At 49.6% G+C, this 21,897-nt stretch overlaps 1 protein-coding gene across 2 annotated transcripts in view; it reads left to right on the top strand.

The window, feature by feature from the left end:
• The window catches only part of Ube3b (ubiquitin protein ligase E3B), a 54,395-nt gene that overhangs the window by 20,677 nt on the left and 11,821 nt on the right, over window positions 1-21,897 (top strand). For both annotated transcript variants that reach the window (XM_041647857.1, XM_041647848.1), the window contains exons 10-19: window positions 257-362; window positions 639-759; window positions 1,574-1,751; window positions 3,114-3,277; window positions 4,934-5,107; window positions 8,196-8,367; window positions 9,860-9,978; window positions 10,485-10,599; window positions 11,221-11,320; window positions 14,582-14,701. In XM_041647857.1, coding sequence (XP_041503791.1) covers window positions 257-362; window positions 639-759; window positions 1,574-1,751; window positions 3,114-3,277; window positions 4,934-5,107; window positions 8,196-8,367; window positions 9,860-9,978; window positions 10,485-10,599; window positions 11,221-11,320; window positions 14,582-14,701 — 1,369 coding nt within the window. The remainder of the gene's footprint in view (window positions 1-256; window positions 363-638; window positions 760-1,573; window positions 1,752-3,113; window positions 3,278-4,933; window positions 5,108-8,195; window positions 8,368-9,859; window positions 9,979-10,484; window positions 10,600-11,220; window positions 11,321-14,581; window positions 14,702-21,897) is intronic.

The following is a 21,897-nucleotide window of genomic DNA, read 5'->3' as shown; positions in this document are numbered from 1 at the left end:
GCGAGTTGTCCCCAGGGGCGCGCTTGGGTGGTACTGCTGGGTTGAGGAGTGAGTGGGCTGTGCGGAAACTTTCTCCATCCTTATCAGAAGCCCATCCCATCTGTGGAGTGTTTGATCTTCCTTTCCCCAATGTCTTACAGTACAAGCATTCTCTCACATCAGGTACTTTAGAACTGACCTTTCCCAGCTGTGCAGCAGTGTGTCCCCCGTCACCCCGTCATTTGCACTCACCCACTTATCTACCCTTTCTGACTAGCCCTGTAGTTGCTGCGCAGTTCTCAGACAATCTGATGCGACCGTTTGTCATCCACATCATGTCGGTACCTGCTCTCATGACTCATCTCAGCACAGTGACCCCTGAGGTGAGCCTGCCACTTCTGTCTCTGGTTTGTTTGCTAGACTCAAAAGCAAAACAGTTCCTCTGCTGATTCCCACTCCTTCCCCCAGTTTTTCCAGTAGCTGGTGTAGACATGTTTCTGTTAGCAGCCAGAAAAATCAGGTTCCTGTTGTCACCCTCCACCTCCCTAACACTTGAAAGCAGTGTTCTGCCTAAGTGAGGGGTAGTGAGCAGTGTCAGGTCCATGCCTCTCAGGAATGCCCTGCCCGGCCCCATGTTAACTATCTGCCATCACTTTCAGCGTCTCAGTGTTTTAGAATCCCACGACATGCTTCGCAAATTCATCGTCTTTCTAAGAGACAGTGACCGGTGCCGCGATGCTTGTGAAAGTCTAGAAGGCTGCCGTACTCTGTGTCTGATGGGTGAGTCTAGGAGGCGGGGTTTGGGTTGGTTATGGCCATGGGGGAAGCCTACGTGTTTTGTTAAGGTCATTAGTTGCACTTAAGAGAAGTTATATATAAAACCAGGCTCATCTCCGTAGTGCATATGATGAACAGATAGAATCTCACGTAGAAGGGTACTCAGTGGACGCTGTGTGGTTAGTTGGCTGCAGAGTTCTTGGAAGGGAGGGGCTCAGATCAGAGTGGTATCTCTGTTACAATGTCTTTGGTACATTGTGGGTGGATCCATTTGAACACAGAGCAGACACCTAATTCTCTGATAAAGCTGTTCTTAGAGACTGGCTCTCCTGAGACCAGTCAAACTCAAGATAGCCTTAGTTATAGCTCTTGTGTCTAGGACTGGACCCCAAGGGTCCAGTACTCTGGTAAACACTGAAACAGCCATCTCCCAGGACACATAGCTAATGCTACACCTTAATGTTCCTCCTGGTTTTTAAGTACTACTGACATATTAAAATGCCATGCTGAGTGTCCCTCTGTGTGCCTGGCAGCCCAGTCTCTCCCTATAGTAGCTATAGGGAGCATGGGCATCGCTACTCCTGCCTTACAGCCAAGGATGTGATTTCAGGCTGGATTGAGAGCTGTGTCGCTCATCTGTGACCACACTGGGATTTCAAGTCAAGTCAGCTTGGTTCCTTCAGCCCCTGGCGCTGGCTGAAATCCTTCATGTACATTCTCCTTGCTGAGTAACAGCCACCTGCGCCTCGGGCAGAGAGCAAGGCTGCAAGACCCCGCACACCTGTCTGGCATCGCGTTCAGCCTTCTCTCTTCATAGGCAACATCCTCCACTTGGGCTCCCTCAACCCCAAGGTGTTAGAGGAAGAAACAGATGGGTTCGTGAGCTTGCTCACGCAGATGCTGTGCTACTGCCAGAAGTACGTGTCCCAGAAGAAGTCTAACCTCACCCACTGGCACCCTGTGCTCGGCTGGTTTTCCCAGTCTGTGGACTATGGGTATGTTTGGAGAAAGCTTTTCGTCCTCCCTCCCTCCCTCCTGTTCTTGCCTTCCAGCTTTCGTGGTTTTGTTTTGCTATAGAAGTAATAGGTACTTATTATATAATATAGATACGACCTGGGGATTGGCTTACTGGTGGAGGGCTTGCCTAGCAGGTACAAGGCCCTGGGCTCAATCCCCAGAGCCAAGAGAACATTAAACCACCCAAAATCCTCATATGCAAATGATCTGGGCAATTGGCCTTTCATCTTTTCCCTTCATTGATAGTTTTAATGTGTAGAGATGACATCATATGGTTTTTCACTTTTTTTAAATTAGTAAACGATGAACCTTGTCCATCTTCTCCAGTATCACTTTCATTGATTACGAGGCAGCCATGCCTCAGAGACGCTGAGACAGGGCAAATGATTTAAAGGGGTAACAGTCCTGCTGGCCTTTCCACACAGTGGAATATGAGCGTCTTATAGACTCAGAATCATTAGAACCGCAAGAGTAGAAGAGCAGAGGTGAAGGCAGGCAGCCACCTGACAGAAGTGTGTGCCCTAGGATGGCACCAGGCTGAGGCATCTCCGATATCCCACTGGTCTCTGTCGGGTACCCGAGGAACATCCTTGAGACCCATCCAGACATTAAAAGACATTGTCCCAAGAAGACACTTCTGTGTGACACCCCACCTGGGGAGCAAGGGCCCGTGCACTAGGCACACCTTGCCTTCTTTACTGAAGCTCTTCTCCGCTCCTCACCCATTTCCTCATCTGAAATGTGAGGTGATGGCCCCATGTCTCCGAGAGCACTCTGGGTCCTGATGGGGTTGTCTCCATGTCTTGATGCTGCGCGCCACGGCCTGGCTTGTGCCCAGTGGGTTGTGGCTGTCCCCACAAGATGGTGGGGGCCAGCTTAGGGTCTTGATAGATTCTAGGAGTTGGGGTGGTCTGGGAATGCAGCCTGAGTGGAGAGGTGCCCCTAAGTCAAGGAGACCCTGGAGGTCTGGCGCTTTCTTAGGCGTTGGACTGGCTGAGTGCAAGAGAGGTGCAGTTGCTGATGGCAGCGTGGGAGACAGGGTGGGAGGCGACTGGAGTGACAGGCAGATGCAGATGGGACGCCTGTACAGACCCAGCCCCTCAGTGTCAGTTTGTTCTTCCCTGCTTGTCTGTTGGTTTTTAGACAGAAGCTCATTTTGCAACTCAAATTAGCCTCTAACTTGCATTCCAGTCTCCTGAGTGCTGGAATTGCAGCGAGTGACCTGCCAGCTTTGCCTGTATTTACTCTGTCTCCTGTATGGAAGCCACCTGGGACGAGAGTGGGCTCTCCCTGGCAGACAGTGGGTGGCACTGACACGCCTGTCTCCTGCTCTGTCCTAGCCTCAATGAGTCCATGTACCTGATCACCAAACAGCTGCAGTTCCTATGGGGAGTGCCTCTCATCCGCATTTTCTTCTCTGACATCCTCAGCAAGAAGCTGCTGGAGCACCCGGAGCCAGCCCCTGCGCAGCCATCATCCCCACAGAACGTGCTTCCAGTGAAGAGTGAGTGGCCATTCTCAGCCAGAAGGCAGCTCCTGCTCCTTACTGTGTGAATGCCTCACTTGCCTCTGGGTCACTCACCCCTCCACTACCATCTGCAGGCTGCTCAAGTCAGTGACAGGTCATAGGTTAGAAATAAGAGCCTGGGAGACAGAGCGAGGCAGAGCATGCTCAGGGGGTCACTCTGCTGTCTCTGAGCTTCAGTTTGTCTACAAACTTCCCGATAGCCAAAGGGAAAAGGGTTTTGTGGACCCTTTTTTCTTTCTATCAGGGAGGAGCAGAAAGTCCGTTTTGTAGGGGACTTTAAGGGTTTTTAGTTTAGTTATAAATCTCCACACAAGGAGCCACTGAGGCATAGGCCAGACTGGCACCTCAGGAGCACTCCAGGGTAGAGGTGGGCACTGAAGAAAGAAAGCTTTCTCGTTCTGCTGTGAGCACAGGTAAGGAAATGTGACCAGCATGTGACCTGGGATTTCTGCCTGCCCCACTATGTCCCCAAATGAATTCACAGAGCCAGGTTTCTGATGCAAATTACATAAGGGTTTTTAATAATATTCAAACTCGAGTTTGGACCACACCTCCATCACCCAATGCAGCGGGTGAGGGAAGGGACAATCTTTTAAAGGGGAAATGCCATAATCAGGGCAGTTCAAGTCTCGTCGTCTTGGGATTGGGTGAGGGGCACATAGGATAAGGTAATTTCTGAACCCATTGGTCAGTTTTGGGGCATGAAACCTAACAAAGAGGGCTGGAGAGATGGCTCAGTGGTTAAGAGCACCACCTGCTCTTCCAAAGGTCCTGAGTTCAATTCCCAGCAACCACATGGTGGCTCACAACCATCTGTAATGAGGTCTGGTGCCCTCTTCTGGCCTGCAGGCAGAGTACTGAGAATACTATATACATAATAAATAAATAAATAAATCTTAAAAAAAAAAAAAGAAAACCTAACAGAGCTATAAATTACTGACAAGGGATCTTCAAGGACAGGATGCCTCCCAAGAACATCTGGACCTCGTGAAATTTTATGGCCCTGCTCCCTATCTTCTTAATTGGCCATTTTTAGGGCATCTGTTCCAATTCTGCTATGGCAGCATATTTCTGGAGCTGAGATCACCCACCCCCCAGCTCATTATATGACTTAAGATGAAGCCCCTTCTTTAAAATGGAGTTTGCAAAGTCAGGTCCTCAGAGGATAAATGATGGTTCTGCTGCTGGTAGGTGGTGGTGAGTGTGGGCTCCACGCACATCACTTCTGCCTGTGGACAGAAATCGAAGGCAGAAGCAGAATGCCATTCAGCCAGGACATGAGGCCTCCAGAACACATACGCAGTGCCTGGGCCGGGCCCCTGCTCCCCCCTCCTCTAATATTGTCCTCAGCATTACCCCATGTCTTCATAAAGTTCTGTGACACAGTCAGAGAATGCCACGAGAGCTGAACCTGGCTGCCTTGTGCTCACCAGCACTGTGGTGATCTGAACGGGTCTCCGGGCTTCACCGAAAGCCCAGTGTTAGCTTTTCCCCAGTTCATCTCAAAGGAACACATTGGACTGTACCGCAGCCCCACTGCCCCTGCTGTGACTAGGGTTCTTGCCATGCTCTTCCTCGACAGGTGGGAGCTGGCAGCTGGCTGAATTTCTGCTGTGCGTCTTCTTCCCTCAGTGCCAGGTCTCCTCAAGCGTGCGTTTCAGAAGTCGGCTTCGGTTCGGAACATTCTCAGGCCTGTCGGGGGCCGGCGCGTCGACTCCGCCGAGGTGCAGAAGGTCTGCAGCATCTGTGTGCTCTACCAGACCTCGCTGGCGACTCTCACGCAGATCCGCCTGCAGATCCTCACAGGTCAGACCCGCTTCCATAATGGGCAGGCAGTTTTCCGAGGGTTAGGGATTGGTGAGTCTCTGATGGCTCAAGCCAGCCTCGTCATGGCACTGCCATCTTGTTCCCCTTGCGAGCTCTTTAATTACAAAGTACAACTTTTTAAAGTTCCTTTCTGAGTAGACCACAAAGATAAGAGACAGGGAGAAGACTGTAAACAGCCTTACACCATCACCTCCCAGAGATGCCCACCTGTGCCCAGTGTGCTCACACGCAGTATAGGTGTGCTCAGACAGACACATCTCATCCTATCCTTTTCTGCTCATCACCCATAAGCATTTATCATGTCAGTTCTTCAGAAACCTCATTTTAATTGGCTGCATGATGCTCATCGTGTGGATATGCCCCACATTTTCTTTTAGCTGAGCAAGAAAATCTCTTCTGTAACGACAGAATTGGGGGTCAGGGGCTCTTAAGGGGCAGCCCAGGCATTGTTGGTATGAACTGATTTTCTGAGTATAGGTGGATATCTCTAACTGGGAAGCCATTTGCTTCAGGAAAGGCTGAAGGCGGCTGCGTATATGTGTTTTTAAATCTTTGTCTGCTGCTGGCTCTGTGTTTACTCCTGTGTGTTCACTCCAGGTAGTCGGCATCTTGTCTGTGCGGGGCACTGAGGATGCCAGGGTCTCTGTCCTGGGCCTATAGTCCAGAGTCAGGGAGACCAGCAGTTCACGGCAGCAGCTGTTGAGGGCCACACAGTTCTCTATGGAAGGTGGTCTGGTGTCACAGATGCCACCCCGACTGAGACTTGTTCTTTTTGGCAGAGTAATGCCAGGTCGTCCCCACTGGTAGCACAAGTGATGAAGAAGAAGCGGGTGGCTCCATGTGCATTTGAAAGGTGCATCTGTAGTTCTCACGGGTACATGGTATTAGGGGCATGAGGACTAGGTGCCCCTCTGCGGCCTCACTGCTGAGCTGGAAGCAAGGTTGGGCCTTGGGCAGCTCCCCAGAAGAAACTAGAGGGAGGAAAACAGGGCAGGAGCTGCCTGGCATTTACAGCCCCCAGGACCTGAGGGACCTGAGAGGTTCTTGCGGGAGAGGATTTTGAGGTTACCACCTGCCTCTTTAAGGTGAGCTCACAAGAAAACTCATTCTTCTGTGCGGAAGCTGAAAATGAATCTCTTGGCTCACACCTTTGTGATAAAAGCGCTATGGAGTTCGTTCTTTCGCTGTAATTTAAGACAGTTGCAGAGCTGGCCTGGCTCAACAGCAGTGCGACCGTACTGCGCCCTTGTGTGCCCACAGCACGTAGCCCTGCGACCACCTGTGGGCCTTTTGTTCCCTGTGTGTGTCACACGGGCAGTTGCTTTCTTCTTGTATTCAGTAAGATATTTTATCTTTGCCCAGTGCAGTGTAGGATTACTCTGTTTCTTTATGTGTTTTTAAATTGTAAGGCTTTTGAATTCTTCAGTGTATATGATTTGCATACACATGAGCCCCTGTGTAGCCAGTGTGCTGAACAGGAAGCAAGCGGCATCCACCTTATAGTCTCTTTGCCTCCTCACGGGTCATCAGTTCACCTGTCAGCATCCTTAAGTAGCACTGAGGGAGTCTCCCAGAGTCCCACCCCAGGCAGCACGTCTTACCCAGACAGGCTTCACTTGAGACTAATTCTGAGAGTGCCTTCCCCACTGAGAGGAATCAGTTCCAGTGCAGGCCTGCTGCTCTCTGGGGCATCTTAGCTATCACTCTGGAGCCTTGACCAGGCTTTCCTGATCTCTGCCACAGCATTGGCCAGAGGTGTGCCAGTCTATAGCCTGTGTGTCCAGGCCCTGTAATCCCTGGGAAGCAGATTAGAAGGTTCCCATTGCACCTGTTGCTTGCTCCAAGGGTTCATTTGGGGTCTCTCTGCTGCAGCCGTTTACTGCTTTCCTGGTTTCAGTGTAGCAGCAGGTAGGAGGGAGCTCATCCAAGTGCAGGTGAGCCTGTGAGATTGCTCAAGGCAGGGGTCTGCCCATAGACCAAGCCAGCCTGTCACCTTCACAAATACTCTTCTGTTGGAACACAGCCAAATCCATTCAATTCCTTCATTCCTGTGTCTGCTCTGATTGTAGTAACAGTGTCCAGGTAAACCTGGCCTGTTCTTACTTACCATGAAGACCAAGAAAACAGCTGACCTGTGTGAATTCTTCCATGACAAGTAGTTGAGTCAGAGCCATGGCAGGTACTCAGCGCAGCCAGCTGACCAGACTAGTTCAATAAAGGAAGTGCCAGGCTGGGGTGCACACTGCTCTGAGTGCTGCCAGTGTGCCGTCATTCTTCGTTCAGTTAAACCCTGATCAATTGAATTGTCTCAAGCTTTTAACAACAGATGCCTGACCTTAGCTGCTTTCTGTAACTGGGGTGTCTGTCCCACCCACCAGTTCCCGAATAAACCACTCTGAGGCTTAATATTAAAAACTATTTGGCCTATTAGCTCAGGCTTAGTATTAACTAGTTCTTACAACTTAAATTAACCCATTTCTATTAGTTTGTATTTTACCGCAGGGCTTGTGAACTTGTTACCTCACACCTTGCTTCTCCAGCAGCTGCTGTCATCTCTCTGACTCTGCCCTTTTTCTCCCTGAATCTGTTTTGATTTCCCACCTGACTCTTTTCTGCCTGGCTGTTGGCCAAATCAGCTTCTTTATTAACCACTGGTAATAAGACATATTCACAGCATGCAGAAAGACATCCCACAGCAGGTTTCCTGACTTAAAACATGGCTGCTGTGTCAGACAGACCCTGGTTCTCTCTCTCTGGCTCTGACTCCATCCATGGGATAGGGACAGTAACTGAGCCTCGCCACGCTTCAACTCCTCTTATAAGGCAGAGCTGTGCTGGGCTTTGCGGGCGGGTGTGCTCGAGAGCTTTGCACTGTGGAGTCTCGCTTGTGGGCATCCTTACCCAGGGTCAGCTGCCCCTGCTGCTGTGACCCTTAGGGTGGAAAGGCTTTTCCTGTTGGCCCATCTCTCACACACTGCTTTAAGTGTTGTGCTTTTCCAATGGAAAGAAAGAAATAGCAGACCAGCTGAAGTCTCCACCTGAAGCTTGGGTTTCTCTCCTTTTCCAGGCCTTACGTACCTTGATGACCTGCTGCCCAAGCTGTGGGCATTTATCTGTGAGCTGGGGCCCCATGGAGGGTTAAAGCTCTTCTTGGAATGCCTGAACAATGACACTGGAGAGTCCAAGCAGCTCCTGGCCATGCTGATGCTGTTCTGTGATTGTTCCCGGCATCTCATCACGTATGTTGATGGGGGCTGAATGCTCTGACTAGGACTCAGTGGGACCATCAACAGTGTGGGGAAGCGAGTAACCACACCCATGTGGCAGGCCATTCTAAGAACTGGCCAAGAGCTGGGCGTGGTGATGCATGCCTGTAATGGCAGCTACTTAGGAGAAATCTCTTGAGTGCAGAAATTCCAGGCCAGCCTAGTCAACATGGCAAGAACCCATAGCCCTTTGCATCTCCCACCACAAAAAACAGACTGTATTCACAAAGCAGGCGGCATGTGCCGGGTGTTCAGTAGTTGCTAGGTACTTCCAGAGCAGCAGCTGTGCCTCTGCGGTCTCTGGTGTTCAAACCCTACCTCAGCCATTTATTCACTCTATGTAATTACAGGAAAACTCCAGACTCAGAGTTTACTGAGACACCAGTTTCCTCATCTATAAATGAAGTAATTCCAGCACCCAGCTCTGAGGCGTGCGTAGGACGCCTTAGGGATTATAGGAGATAATCAGTGCTGAGTGCTTACCGCCCAGTCCTCAAGCTGACTCTAGACAAATCTAGTTGACCTCGCTGAGCCGCTCTTTCCTCATTGGTGGGATGGAGGTAACGTCACCTGCCACATAGAGTAACTAAGAGAAGGCATTGTTTAGAACGCGGTCAGGCAGCCTGGGATATTTGCAAGAATCCTCGTGTTCCCTTCTGCATTTGCTGCTGTCTGTCTTCCACTCTCTCCAAAGATCTAGAATGGACCTCAGGCAGCACCGTATAGACTAGAAGATCTTATATCAAGAGGGTTCAGGACATGTAGTTAGCTGACTAGGTGCCCTAAAGGAAGGGGTCTACTGACCAGGATAAGAACACTAATGAATGAGACAAGGCTAACCCAGGACTGAGCTGTATTCTAAAGCACATGGAGAGGGTTCCGTAGATTTTCAGTTGAATTGTGTCATGTCCATCCATCCATCCATCCATCCATCCATCCATACATTCATACATACATACATTCATACATACATACATTCATACATTCTTTCAAACATTCACTTGCTCACTGTTGTCACTAGTGGTCTCTCTCCTAGACGTGGGATCTGGTTTCACAGTGCTGCGACTGACTAAAGACTCCTTTCTGGTCAGGCACGGATGAGGCCTGGTGGAGAATGTGTCAGGCCTCCACGGGAAAGGCTCTGAGTAGAACTTACTGTTCTGTCTGTCATCCTACTCTGAACAATTTCAAGTATAAACAGAAGGTAGAGAAGACTAGCAAGCCCTCAAGAGCTATCCCTAGGTCATGGCCAACTTGCTTCATCTAAACAGCCAGTAGCTCCCCTCCCCTGGCTTTCTCTGGGGCCGATCTTAGACATCATGCCATTTTGTCTGCAAGCCATGCAGGACGTGCCTTGAAAAGCCAGTGCTCTCTTCACCTTGTTTGTTTTGTCTAGAAGACAGCTAGGTCTCATTTGTTTCCATTTTTCAATGGAAAATTCTGAACAGTTTTCTGTCCCGTGTAGCATCCTCGATGACATTGAAGTGTATGAAGAACAAATCTCATTCAAGCTGGAAGAGCTAGTCACCATCTCCTCTTTTCTCAATTCCTTCGTGTTTAAGATGATCTGGGACGGAATCGTAGGTAAGGCGAAGGTCACCTCCGTTCTTTGGTGCTACCTCATGCAGCCAGTCTGTACCCTTAGCTGCAGGTGTCTCTGCTTTAAAGGTGGTAGAGAATGCCTGTCTTTACGTGGCTGGGTGCGCTCATGAGATAGCGTGGTTGCAGAGGTCTCTCTGCTGGCTCCTTCAGGCTGTGCACTTGGGGTTGTTACTAGTGATGAGCTCTGCACTGAAATGCCCTTTACATCCACACTTTGGTTTCCATGGGGATGGAGCTTGTGCCAGTTCCTGCTGTGGGCAAGTCTACAATCTAATATGTTTCTGCTAGTTCAATCCAAAGCTCCTTAGAGAAAAGGCCTTTGGATGCTGCATTCTTGGAATGCAGCATGGGTGACTTCCCTGAAAGATACCTAGGGGCGTTTAGAACGCTCCTAAGAGCCTGTGGTCCCACTGAAGCGAGTGACAGAGCTCAGGCCTGCCATGCTGAGCACTGCCCACCAACTCTGACCCCTCCTGTCTGCTATACAGAGAACGCCAAGGGTGAGACCTTGGAGCTGTTCCAGTCCGTCCACGGGTGGCTGATGGTGCTGTATGAGCGAGACTGCCGAAGGCGCTTTGCTCCTGAGGACCACTGGCTGCGAAAGTGAGCACGGGGTAGGGCAGGGCTGGGAAGCCCGGGTCCTCACTCACGCCTGCAGCCTAGGTGCCCAGCTGCTCGGCATTTGAACTTAGGGCGAGAAGCTGCCTCTTCTTTTGCACCCTGTCCATTTGTCTGTGAAGCGCCTGTCTGGGTGTGTCACGTAGCAGTCCCTTCTCTTCCGCCAGTGTCACTCCAGTCAGTTGATGGCGATAAAGCCAGGTCACTCTAAGCAGCTGTCTCATCTCCCAGCTGATCCGATAGTTACATTATCAACAGAATTACCTGAGTAAAAACTGCTTCCAGGTTTGGGAAGGTGGGCTGGGGAGCCCTGAGACAGAAACTAAACTCAAGAGCATATCTGCGTTTCTGTCAGTGACCTGGAGAGTCTCAGGAAATGGTTGTAGTTCTGACAGCAGAGCAGGGCCCTAGCCACTCCCTCCACTGTGGTGCCACCAAGACAGCTACAGACCATGCGCATAGGCTTCAACAGGTGTGGCTGTATTCCCATAAGATTTCCACAAGTAGGTGACAGCTACACTTGGCCACAGGCCCTGCATTGCCAGCCCTGCACTAGAAAGACTTTTCTGGTTTTGGTAATCACATCTGTCTGTCTGTCTCCTGAAGGGATCTCAAGCCTTGGGTGCTCTTCCAGGAACTTGACAAGGACCGCAGGAGGGCTCAGCTGATCCTGCAGCACATCCCCCATGTCGTTCCTCACAAGAACGTGAGTTGACTCGGTACCTTCTGTCTCTGTGTTGTTTGTGGCTCCTCGCCACTGTGATTGGGAATGTCTGTGGGTGTCACTCATCCCTCACACGCAGTGGTGGGCTGTCTTACTCGGGCAGCTTGTGCTAAGACAGCGTAGGTGGTTTGAAGTCAGGTAATGCAAGCTGTGTGCTGTGTAAGCCCCAGCACATGGACCTAATGGAGCCCTCAGGGGTCAAGAAATGGCTCCACACATGGTGGAAGGAAAGCATTAACCTTAACAGATTACCCTCTGACCTCCACACAGCAGCAAGGCAGGTACCCACACAAGCACATGTAATTAGTTGATTTTTTTAAAGTGAAAAATAATTTTAATTAAAAAATAAATTGTCAACAATCTCCCATTGATGCATTTTCTCATTACTTGGATTTCAGTTTAGGTTTTACATAAGATCATTATATGAAGTTTTAGATTCACTGCATGAGATTTAAAGTAACTTTTTAACTTAGATTTCATCTACATCTAATCAGTAAGTATTTTCTAATGAAGTAGGGTATTTGGTTTGCTCTAACTCAGAAACAATACAAATGATATATATTCAGCTCACAGGGAAGTGAGGGGCAGAGCTTCAAGGCCTGGGATGAGAGAAAATATGAAGGATGGAGTCGGATGAAGCTAGAGCCTTGTAAAGCCCGAGGCTAGTCCAGAACTGAGGCCCCGCTCAGAGCTCTGGCCATCGTGTGGGGACCGACTAGAAGCAAGAACGTTAAAACGGGCTAACCAGAGCAGTCAAGCCAGAGGAGGGCGATGACAGAGGCCAGACGTTACACTCACCATCAAGAAGGCTGGAGGGGAAGCCAGGTCTCGGCCTGGGAGAGCCACCCCAGCTTAGGGAGACAGACAAAGGCAGGTCTGTAAGCAGCTACCCCTGGGCAACAGGGATCTGCCCGGCAAGGTACCAAGGCAGAAGGGGAGGAGCCCAGGGATTTTTCAGAGAGCACTAGGAAGAGAGCATGCAAAAGCCTTGGGAAGGGCCAGACACTATGGTAGGAGCTTCCGGGATATGCTGGACACTGGGGCAGTTCCGTGTCCCTCGAGCCCCCTCAGAAAAGGCCCCTTTTCTTTCCTCTCCCAGCAGATACATATTTAGAAAAGAGCAGAGATGAAGTGTTCATAATTCTTGCTCTTTGGAGATACTGAGTCCTCACTGCTCTCTGGCTTTACTGTAATACTTTGTACGCAGTGGTGTCCCAGTAATGTGGCTGCTTCATGGACAGGCCTTAGGAATGGGGGAATCTCCTAGAGATTACTTAGGCACGTGTGTCCTCCCTGAGAGACCACACACAGTCTCTCTCATGCATACAGAGGGGCACATGCACCTCTCCTAGAAATCCCACAGCTTGCTGAAGCCAGCCATCCTGTGCTGTGTTCTCTAAGGGATGGTGCACCCCTCCTCACCTTTAACTTCCTACTGCTTGGTGATGTCTGCTCTCTGCCTTTGAACAGCCCCCAAAGTTAGCGTCTCTAATCCAAGGTTGAATCTCCTAAGATTTGCAATGCCTATTATCCATCTTGTGAATCTTCCATCTTCTGTGGGGCAGGATGGCCTGAGGTAGGATAAGGCAGCTGTGAAGTGGGGCTTGACCTTTGTCCCACTGTCCTGGAGAGAGTTGTCCTCACTCAGGTGTCTGCTGTGGTCACTAAAGCTCCCAGTCTCTTAAACGTTGCATAAGGTTGCCTGACCCTCTTTCCATCCTCCATGGAAATCTAGAGCCCAGTCAGGCTGCCTGTGATTCTGAGAGACTGATAGTACTCCCATATTCCCCTGTCTCCCCAGCTCCACTTCTGGGAACAGTTGCTACCCACACGTCACAGGTGACCCTGCTAGAGAGTTGGGGTCGTCCCCATGTGACTTAAATATTGTTTCCTAAGCTGCTGAGGAAGGGGAGGTGAGAGTGGGTCACTGGGTCCTCTCTGCTCCCTCCCTCACAATCTTGGAACCCTCAGAACTTCTGATGAGATGTGGAGCGTGGTCCTTTTTATTAATTCCAGGTACCTTATGGAGGGACAGTCCTTCCACTGAGTACCTACATTGTCTTGGAAGCCACTGGCAATTGCTTTTTTCTTAAAAAACTGTTTTTCCTTGATGGAGGTGCTATAAGGATTAAATGAAATGGAGTGTCATTATTACCTGTTTTACTTTGTTTTCTCCTTTACCATTTTCCCCCTCCCTACCTCCACACCTCCCACTTCCTCTTCCCCACCCTGCCCTTCTGCTTTTGTATCATACATATCATATGATATGTATTTAAATCCAGACTCCACATGTGGAAGAAAACACCTTTGTCACATCTGGCAGAGTTCCCCTAGCAGGATGGTCCCCACGCCTACCCATTTTCCTGCCAGTGATGTGACCGCAGTCTTTACCGCTGGATAGAATTGCACATGTTGCACATCTATCCATCTAGGCTGGTTCCGTGTGGGTGCTGAGAACCAGATTCTTCTCTGCAGCCCCCACCTCCCTTTTGGAAAGCACAGTTGTGGCTGGTTACCTCCCTGGGATGCTATGGTCCCTGCCCCTGTGGTCATATTCGGGCCTGTGTTCTCACTACGCACTGGAAGGCCTTCTGCTAGGCTCGGTGAATGTGCAGGTGCTCCCAGCCACTTGAGACCAGGAGATAGAGGCCAGCCTGAGTCTCTTGCTAAGATGCAGGTGCTTGTCAAAGCCCTAGGGCTGAGAAGACAGGTTCTCTCTGAATGGTGCCTGAGAACCTGCTGTGTGGCAGGTCTGAGGACACAGGAAGCAGGCAGGAAGGCCAAGCATCTTTATAGTGCAGGTTCATTTTTTATATTTGACAGTCAGAACATTTGTCTTCAAATGGTTTTTCTGTCTGAAATCATAATATTGATTTCCTCTAGACCAGGCACATCTGTCAAAAGCAGCCTGTGTGACTGGCGGTGCCCCTGGGCTTCTGAGATGGCTATTGACCATATGAGAGTGGTTTCAATGGCACTGGTTCTTGCTGGACTCCAGTTGTGGCCAGGCACCTCTCTCTGAGAGGCATCTGTCTTGGTGCCAGTTTAGCTGATTCCCAGAGGTGTTTTGGGGAGTGCACATTCTCACAGGACACCTCTGAACCATAGCACACAGGGCATCCTGTTGTCATCCCGTCTCAGTTGACTTGAGTGTTGGCCATTTTGTATAAGTGATTTTGTTTTGTTTCGGTTTTAACATCAGTTGTTGACCCTGTTACTGGTCCCACCTTTGCTCACTTTCAGAGAGTCCTCCTGTTCCGAAATATGGTTACCAAGGAGAAAGAGAAGCTGGGACTTGTGGAAACCAGCTCTGCCTCCCCTCACGTCACACATATTACTATCCGCAGGTCCCGGATGTTGGAGGTGAGTGACCACTCACGGCGAAGAGCGCTCTGTGGGGTGGATCTAGTGGGTGACTGCTGCTTCCAGACCCTCTTGTCACTCCATGGTATAAAAACTCAGAGCGAGGCTCTTAGAGCAGGAAGGGTTGTTTAGCCAATCAGCTGGACAGGGTAGCTGCTCAGTCTAGCATGTCCTCAGTACTGGGGGCTTCGGTGTCTTCCTGGACCCTGTGAGGGACTTAGGTGTAGTGCCTGCACTATGGGACAGTACACAAATCAGGAACTAAGCTGGAGACTTAAAAACACACGCACACAGACAGACAGAGACGGGGACATGGGTCATCCTTGATACAAGAGTGCCAAGTTTATTATGCTCCAGGAAAGCTTATATAGGGATCCTTAACTGATAACCACATACCAGCTCTCGGGATCTTTCAGCTGCAGGCCTCACCAGAACCCACTCCCTTGCCATCAGGGTCTTGTGCTCAGAGCAGCTGCAGGCACAGGTAAACTAGTTGCTTTTGCTCAGCTCACTCCAGCAGGCAAAGAAAGTCAAGGAGCCAGGGGCCTGCAGCTGCCAACAGCTCCCCCTTTTTCTATATAATTAGACCAGGCCTGTCTTGGGTTGCAGAAGCACATATTCACATCTTACCTGTCATAAAGAACCCTTACCTCAGCACGCAAGGCCTCTGTGTTAGGTTGACTGTGACAGGCTCCTGTCTTACCTCTCCCTGGCTCACTGGTCTTTCCATAGCCTGCTCTTGGAGGAAGCTCACTTTCTTGGGCAAATAGTGATATTACATCACTGCTGCTTACGCCTGTTGTAGAGGCAGAGCAACAGAAGCCCTCTGGCTACAGGAGTTCCTAGCTGTTCAGCAAGCCTAGGCCATATGGGAGTGGCTGGACTGGCATGAGCGTGGCACAAATATAATGAAAGGAAAGGGAGCATCCAACCGCATGCTCTGACTGTTCTTATAAAAGGAGGGCTATAGCTCAAACTGAAAAATGCTCTGGTGAAAGTTATATTGGGAATTCTGGACCTCCAAAGCAGTGGCAACCTGTCTGGCTAGGGGATCAACAGTGCTAACCACAGCTGTCGTCTGACTGGTAGCAATTTCAGGTGTCTCAGAGGCCACAGTGGTGACAGTAGCAGCCACAACAGCCTTGGCTGTTCTGTAGTCCAGTCAATGGAAAGGAACTACGGCCACACGGGACTATCAGCACCAGCAGATTCCTGACCAGGGCCCATCATACCTATTGCCCGTGGCTCATGGTCAGGAGAACCATCCACAGGATGCCCAAGTCGTTCAGGAACCCAAATGGGGCTTTCAATACCCTGCGGAAACAAACATACACTTCCACGCCCCCAAGTGAGAACTGGATCAGGCCCCTTCCATGCTCCGGTCAACACATCCTTCCATTGTGTCATCGGATGAGTAGAGCCACAGGGCTGCCAGTGCCACTGAGCAGCCAATGTTTGAGTATGTGATTCAAACGTTAGAAAATTTAATATGTATAGAACATTAGAAAGGATAGCCCAGGGAGTACTATACTCTCCCTTTTTTGTTTTGTGAATATAGTCTTTGAGAGTTCGCTGAGCCCATTCTACGATAGCCTGTCCCTGGGGATTGTAAGGAATTCCTGTCTTATGAAGGATGTCATAATTGAAAGCCTTTACTGAAATAAGCTGGTCCATTGTCCATTTTAATCAATTTTGGGGCCCCATGTAGGCAAAAGCTTGGAGCCAATGGCTTTTTACATCCTTCACCTTTGCCCCTGAGTGGGAGGAGACAAAGAGCATGCCTGGATAAGTATCCACAGAAACATGTACAAATCCCAATTTGCCAAAAGATGCCCCGTGAGTAACGTCCACCTGCCAGATATGATTGGGCAAAAGGCCCCGAGAATTAACTTGTAGATAAGAAACAGGAGCAAGTTCTGCACACAAAGGACTTGTTTTGACAATCTTAAGAGCTTGCTCCTTAGAAATTTTATATGTGAGCCTCAAAGACATAACATTAAGATGGAATTTATCATGAGCCCACTGGGCAGAGGCCAAGGAATCTTGGGGCAGAGAGATTAAGAGAGCACAGGTCACTTGAACAACCTAAGAGGGCCAGGTAAGCCAGAATGTGCCCAAAGGTGGCCAATATAAATCTTATGAGATCTTTTCTACGAAAGTAATTGAATGTTAGTCAACAATTCATGAACTGCAGAGGTACTGGCTATGTTTCCTGATGTTTCCCAGGGGGAAGAACCTTAGCAACATATATCCTACTGATAGGCTAACGTATGCTGCACAGGTTCAGCGGTCAGAACTGCCCCCATAGTTTGCAAAATATCTATCTCTTCCCCACGAATTGAGGGGAAGGTGTTCCAGGACAAATGGTCTAAAAACGCCCTTATAACCTTCCTATTGGGTACTGCACTCTGGAGAACTGGTCATTCCTACCCCCTGTAATGGTAGAGGCTGGTTGTAGAGCCAGGCCATGGGCCAATGTTTTTTTAAAGATCACAGAAGAATCAGTCCCTGTATCCCAAAGACCTTTGAACTTTTTCCCATTGATTAATGTAAGTGTGGGACGGTTATCTAAACCAGAAACCCAAAAAGTTCCAGAGAGTCCTGTGGAGCCAGACCCCTTCCTTCCCTCATTCTTGTTTTAGGAATGGATTAGTAGAGTGAAAATATTAGTTGAGCTATTCTCGTTCCTTGAGGGATGACAAGGACTCCCACCCCAGCTTCAATCATGATTTTAATTTTTCTAGTATAATCATAGTCTATAATTCCTGGTAAAATTTTAATCCCTTTAAGTGCTGAACTACTTTTTCCCAGGACTGTTCCTATTGACCCCTCTGGAATAGGTCTAAATACTCCAGTCCCCAATGCCTACACACCCATTTGTGGGGTCAATACTGCCCGGGCAGAGACACAGAGGTCCAGTCCAGCACTTCCTAGGGTGCCTCGGACAAGGTCATGGACAGTGAGGTGTTTCTTTGAGGAATGAATCTGATAGGAGCAGCTGGTCCACTTATTGCCCTGTATACTTGCATTTTGGGGATCCGGGGCAGGCCCCTCCTCCTGTTTCCCTACACAGGAAGGAGAGTTCCTTGAGTGTCAGTTCTAACACGGCACTCATTAGCTCAATGAGCCCCCCTCTGACATTTCCGGCAAATACCTGATTTCTCCTGGGCTGACTACCCGCCCCGCTACCTGCAGGGCAATTCCTTCTAAAATGTCCTGGTTGCCTGCATTGAAAACAAGGCTTTGGTCTAGCTCCACCTCGGCTTCCTCAAAGAGCAATCAAAAATATTTCCGTGGGAAATTCTTCTGGCCCTCGCTCTTTCAAAGCTTTTTGAAGGTCAGCTTTTACGTGCTCCCAATCAGTAATATTAACCCCCCTGCCTGTGAAAACAAGGGACTAAGTTCTAAAACCGTCTTAATAAACTCTTGTGCTGGCTCAGTTTTAACAGCAGTGCCCTGCTTCTCTGAAAGATCCACCAAGAATGCCAAGTTTATTGTGCTTCAGGGAAGCTTATATAGAGATCTTTCAGCTGCAGACCTCACCAGAACCCACTCTCCTGCCATCAAGGTCTTGTGCTCAGAGCAGCTGCAGGCACAGGTAAACAAGTTGTTTTGCTCAGTTCGCTCCAGCAGGCAAAGGGTCTGAGGCAGGCAAAGAAAGTCAAGGGGCCAGGGGTCTGCAGCCCCCAACACCTAGGGAAACACAGATTCCTAATACCTCTGTGAGACAAGGATACAAACGAGCTCATGCAGTGACTGCCCTGCCTCTCCCAGCTCTGTGCTGTCACCATGGTTCTGGCCAGCATGTCCTCAGACTCACTTTTGAGGATGTGGTGCAGACAGTGCAGGCTGTACCCTGTCTGAACCATGCAGATACTCATCGCAGAGCTCAAGGGCCTCTGTGGATACAACAGATTCAAGTAAGCCACCCTGTCCGGGTTACCACTCTGTGGCCTCACAAGTTAGAAGTAGGTGCCCTGTCCTTAAGGCACTTTGTCTCTGTCACATTTTCACGGTATCTTGATGTGTTTTGAGGTGAGCAGAAAGTTATGTGGAAGCGTACTGTGAAGACATGTCCTCTGGGAAGCAAAAACTAGATCTCACCCTGGCTGTATTATGAGGGCCTTGCTGAGGGCTTAGGATGTGTGTGCTGTCTGTGTGCCACGCATCCCCATAAGCTGATTATCCACAGCCTTGCTGTGTCTGCCAACAGTGCTGGTGACAAGCCACAGTCTTCCTTCTTCTTTTTTTTTTGGTTGTTTTTGTTTTTGTTTTTTCGAGACAGGGTTTCCTCTGTAACAACCCTGACTGCCCTGGAACTTGCCCTGTAGATCAGGCTGGCCTCTAACCCTTAGAGATTCACCTGCCTCTGCCTCCTGCCTGGCCAGGTCTTCATTTTTCATAGAGCTTAACTCGATTCACTTATCATGTTGTTCCTCACACCTTTCGTCATGCTCTGTCCACACTGTCATTTGTGTGTCCTGCCTGTGTGTGGCGGCCACGTCACCAGCCACCTGCATGTGCTATGGCACAGTAGCTCCTCTCGGTCAGCATGTGTATGCCATTGCTTGCTGGATAACTTATTTAGCTCCCAGTACTTTTGGTTTTCAGGAGCAGTTTAAAAAGTAGCAAGTACAACAATTCGTATCTTTACCTTCTTAAAGGTAAGGATGTAGAGGGTGTGACTTCGTGGTAGACCACCCGCCTGGCATTTGCAAGGCCCTAAGTACCATCCCCGGCACTGACCAAAAATAGAAATAAGGTCAGGTACAAGCAGGGTTGGCTGGGTGTGCCTCCTCAGTGAATGTTTGAACAAGGAGAAGTCCCCTCCGTCACTCCCACTGCTCCAGCCCAGTGCTCTAGGATGTGGCCGTCTGTCAACCTTCACTAGGCAGTGGGCAGCTGTTCACTGATATTAGCTAACATCAGGCTTTGGTGTTGGGGAAATGGGTGAGCAAGAGGGTGGCTATCAGTCACTCCAAAGATACACATATGCTCCATGTCTCCCGACTTGCCATGTGGACTTGTGAGTTGTTTTGTTTTTTTTTTTTCTAATCTCAATTGTTGGCTTTACCAGTAAACACTCAGGAGCCAGATGCTGGATAAAACCAGCTAGCTCAGAGGCAGGGGAAGCACCCAGCTGACCTTCCTCCTCATCCAGCATCCCTGAAAAACTTCCTTTCTCCTTTCCATCTCAAAAAAAAAAAAAAAAAACTCAAAATAAATGTCCCTCCCTTCTGCTTCCTGTGTGTCTCTCTCTGTCCTCCTGACTCCCTCTTGCTCTCCATGGCTTTTTCTTACTTACTTCCTGCCATCTGGTTGCTCGCTCTGCCTGTTGACCTATGGTCGCCTTTATTTAATTCTGTTTATAATAAACAGAAAGTTCTGAGATTAAAGGTGCGTGCTAGGGCTGAGCCACGCCACAACTAGAAACAGATTTTTCCAGTAAATAATGTAATCTCAAGGTTCACTGTGTGATCAAATATCCTGCCACATTGAGTTCCAGAGGGCTTAGGATTTTTAAGAGAAGATCCCCAAATTCAGGGCCTTAATGTAAAGCTTCAGATCTGTTACATTGTGAACTAATTAAGTTTTGTCAGGTGCCTTGAGGGCCACGCTGTGGCCTCCAGTAGCCTCTGCTTTGACTCCTGTGTTAAAAGTGTCTAGCACTTTCCTCATCAGAACTGGGTATAGCTGCTCTGTCTCTGGAATCTCAATCCTCCCCCATCAGGTATGACCAGAACCCACCTTCTGGAAAAACTGGGAGATGTGGACTGTGGTGTGTGTTGGGAGTGGGGCTCCTTGGCTCCTCAAGTACTACTGCTGAAGGGACGGTCACCTAACACCAACTCTGCAGGAACAAATCACCCCTCGGGGGTGTCACAGGAGACAGTCTCTAACTTAGGCAAAGCCAGTTGTTCCTCTTTGTGTTCCACGAAAGCACACTGTGTTGTGAACCTGAATTATAATGTGAGAGGGCCCTTTATTCCAGGGTCCCAGTTCTCACGATGCTGGGCTTGCTGTGGACACAGGGGACATCAAGAGCTGATGTCTGACACCTCCCTAGCTTGGATGTGAGGCCACACTTGTAGTAGGTTTCATCATCCTCCACAAATACTCCTTCAGGTGAATTGGTCTTTTGTTGAGTTATTCAGGACTGGGGGAAGCTCAGACACGCCCTTGCCCCTCATCTCTTGTCCTGTCAGGCAGATCTGAGACCACGTGAATCGAGCATGCTCTGGTAGCCAGACCTGCTTACCATCCTCCACTTCAGTGTGTTGGGAAACCTGAGAGGATGCTGACTCTGTCCTGGGGAGCACGTCTGTGAACCTCACATAACTACAGCAGGGCCCACGGGGCAGGGGTGTGCACCCACAGGGCAGGGGTACGTCTGAGGAGGCTGGTGTGGCTAGGATCAAGCAGGAATGAGTCTGCATCTAGCAGGTTGTTCTTGAGCCCCGCCACATGCAGGCTAAGAACATCGTATGTGCCGTTGCATTAAATCCCCACAATGCCACGTGCCTGCTGCCAGGACTTAGAACAAACCAGAGAAGTTCTCAGATCCCAGGAGCATGCTAGAGCCTCTACCTGTCCTCTGGGTCGGTCATGCCCAGGTGCCGGTTCGTGGTGCTTTTAGTCCACCACAGCTGTGGAACAACTCGGTCTCCTGTTTCATTTTAGCTCTTCTCGGGATGGGTGGTTTTGTTTGCTTTCCAGTAGGGTCTCAGTAACTCAGTCTGGCCTTGGACTCACAGTGATTCTGCCTCAGCCTCCTGAGTGCTTGCTTGTGCTTACCTGTCACGTGTGCTTGCCCGCAGCTGGCTTCCTGTTTCCACAGGTGGCCTGGGGATAATGAAGGTCATTCTTCCTTGGCTCACCAGCCTAAGAGTGCCTCTGACAAGACACAGAGACGCCAGAGGAGGGACTTGTGCATCACTAAGCATGACAGGAAGGTAGCAAAGGTACCCCAAAATAGGGCTCATGTGCCACCAGGGTGTTTCTTGGCTTTGTGTCAAAGGCAGCCAGGACAGTCCATGAATGGATGAGTAGTTGCCATAGATGTGGTCTGTCATGTCAGCTGAATGTGGCTGTACTGCTCCAGGATAAGAACCTCAGCACCCAGACACTAGGACACTCTTAGTGACAGTCAGGTGCAAGGGAAACCTCTGCAGATGAGAACCCAGAGGCATCTGCCT

This window comes from Microtus oregoni, unplaced genomic scaffold (genome assembly GCF_018167655.1).
Source record: "Microtus oregoni isolate MIOR12 unplaced genomic scaffold, Mior012 000003F_ref0000135, whole genome shotgun sequence".
Classification (NCBI taxonomy): Eukaryota; Metazoa; Chordata; class Mammalia; order Rodentia; family Cricetidae; genus Microtus; species Microtus oregoni.
The sequence above is the reverse complement of the archived record's forward strand: the minus strand, read 5'-3'. Positions and strand labels throughout refer to the sequence as shown.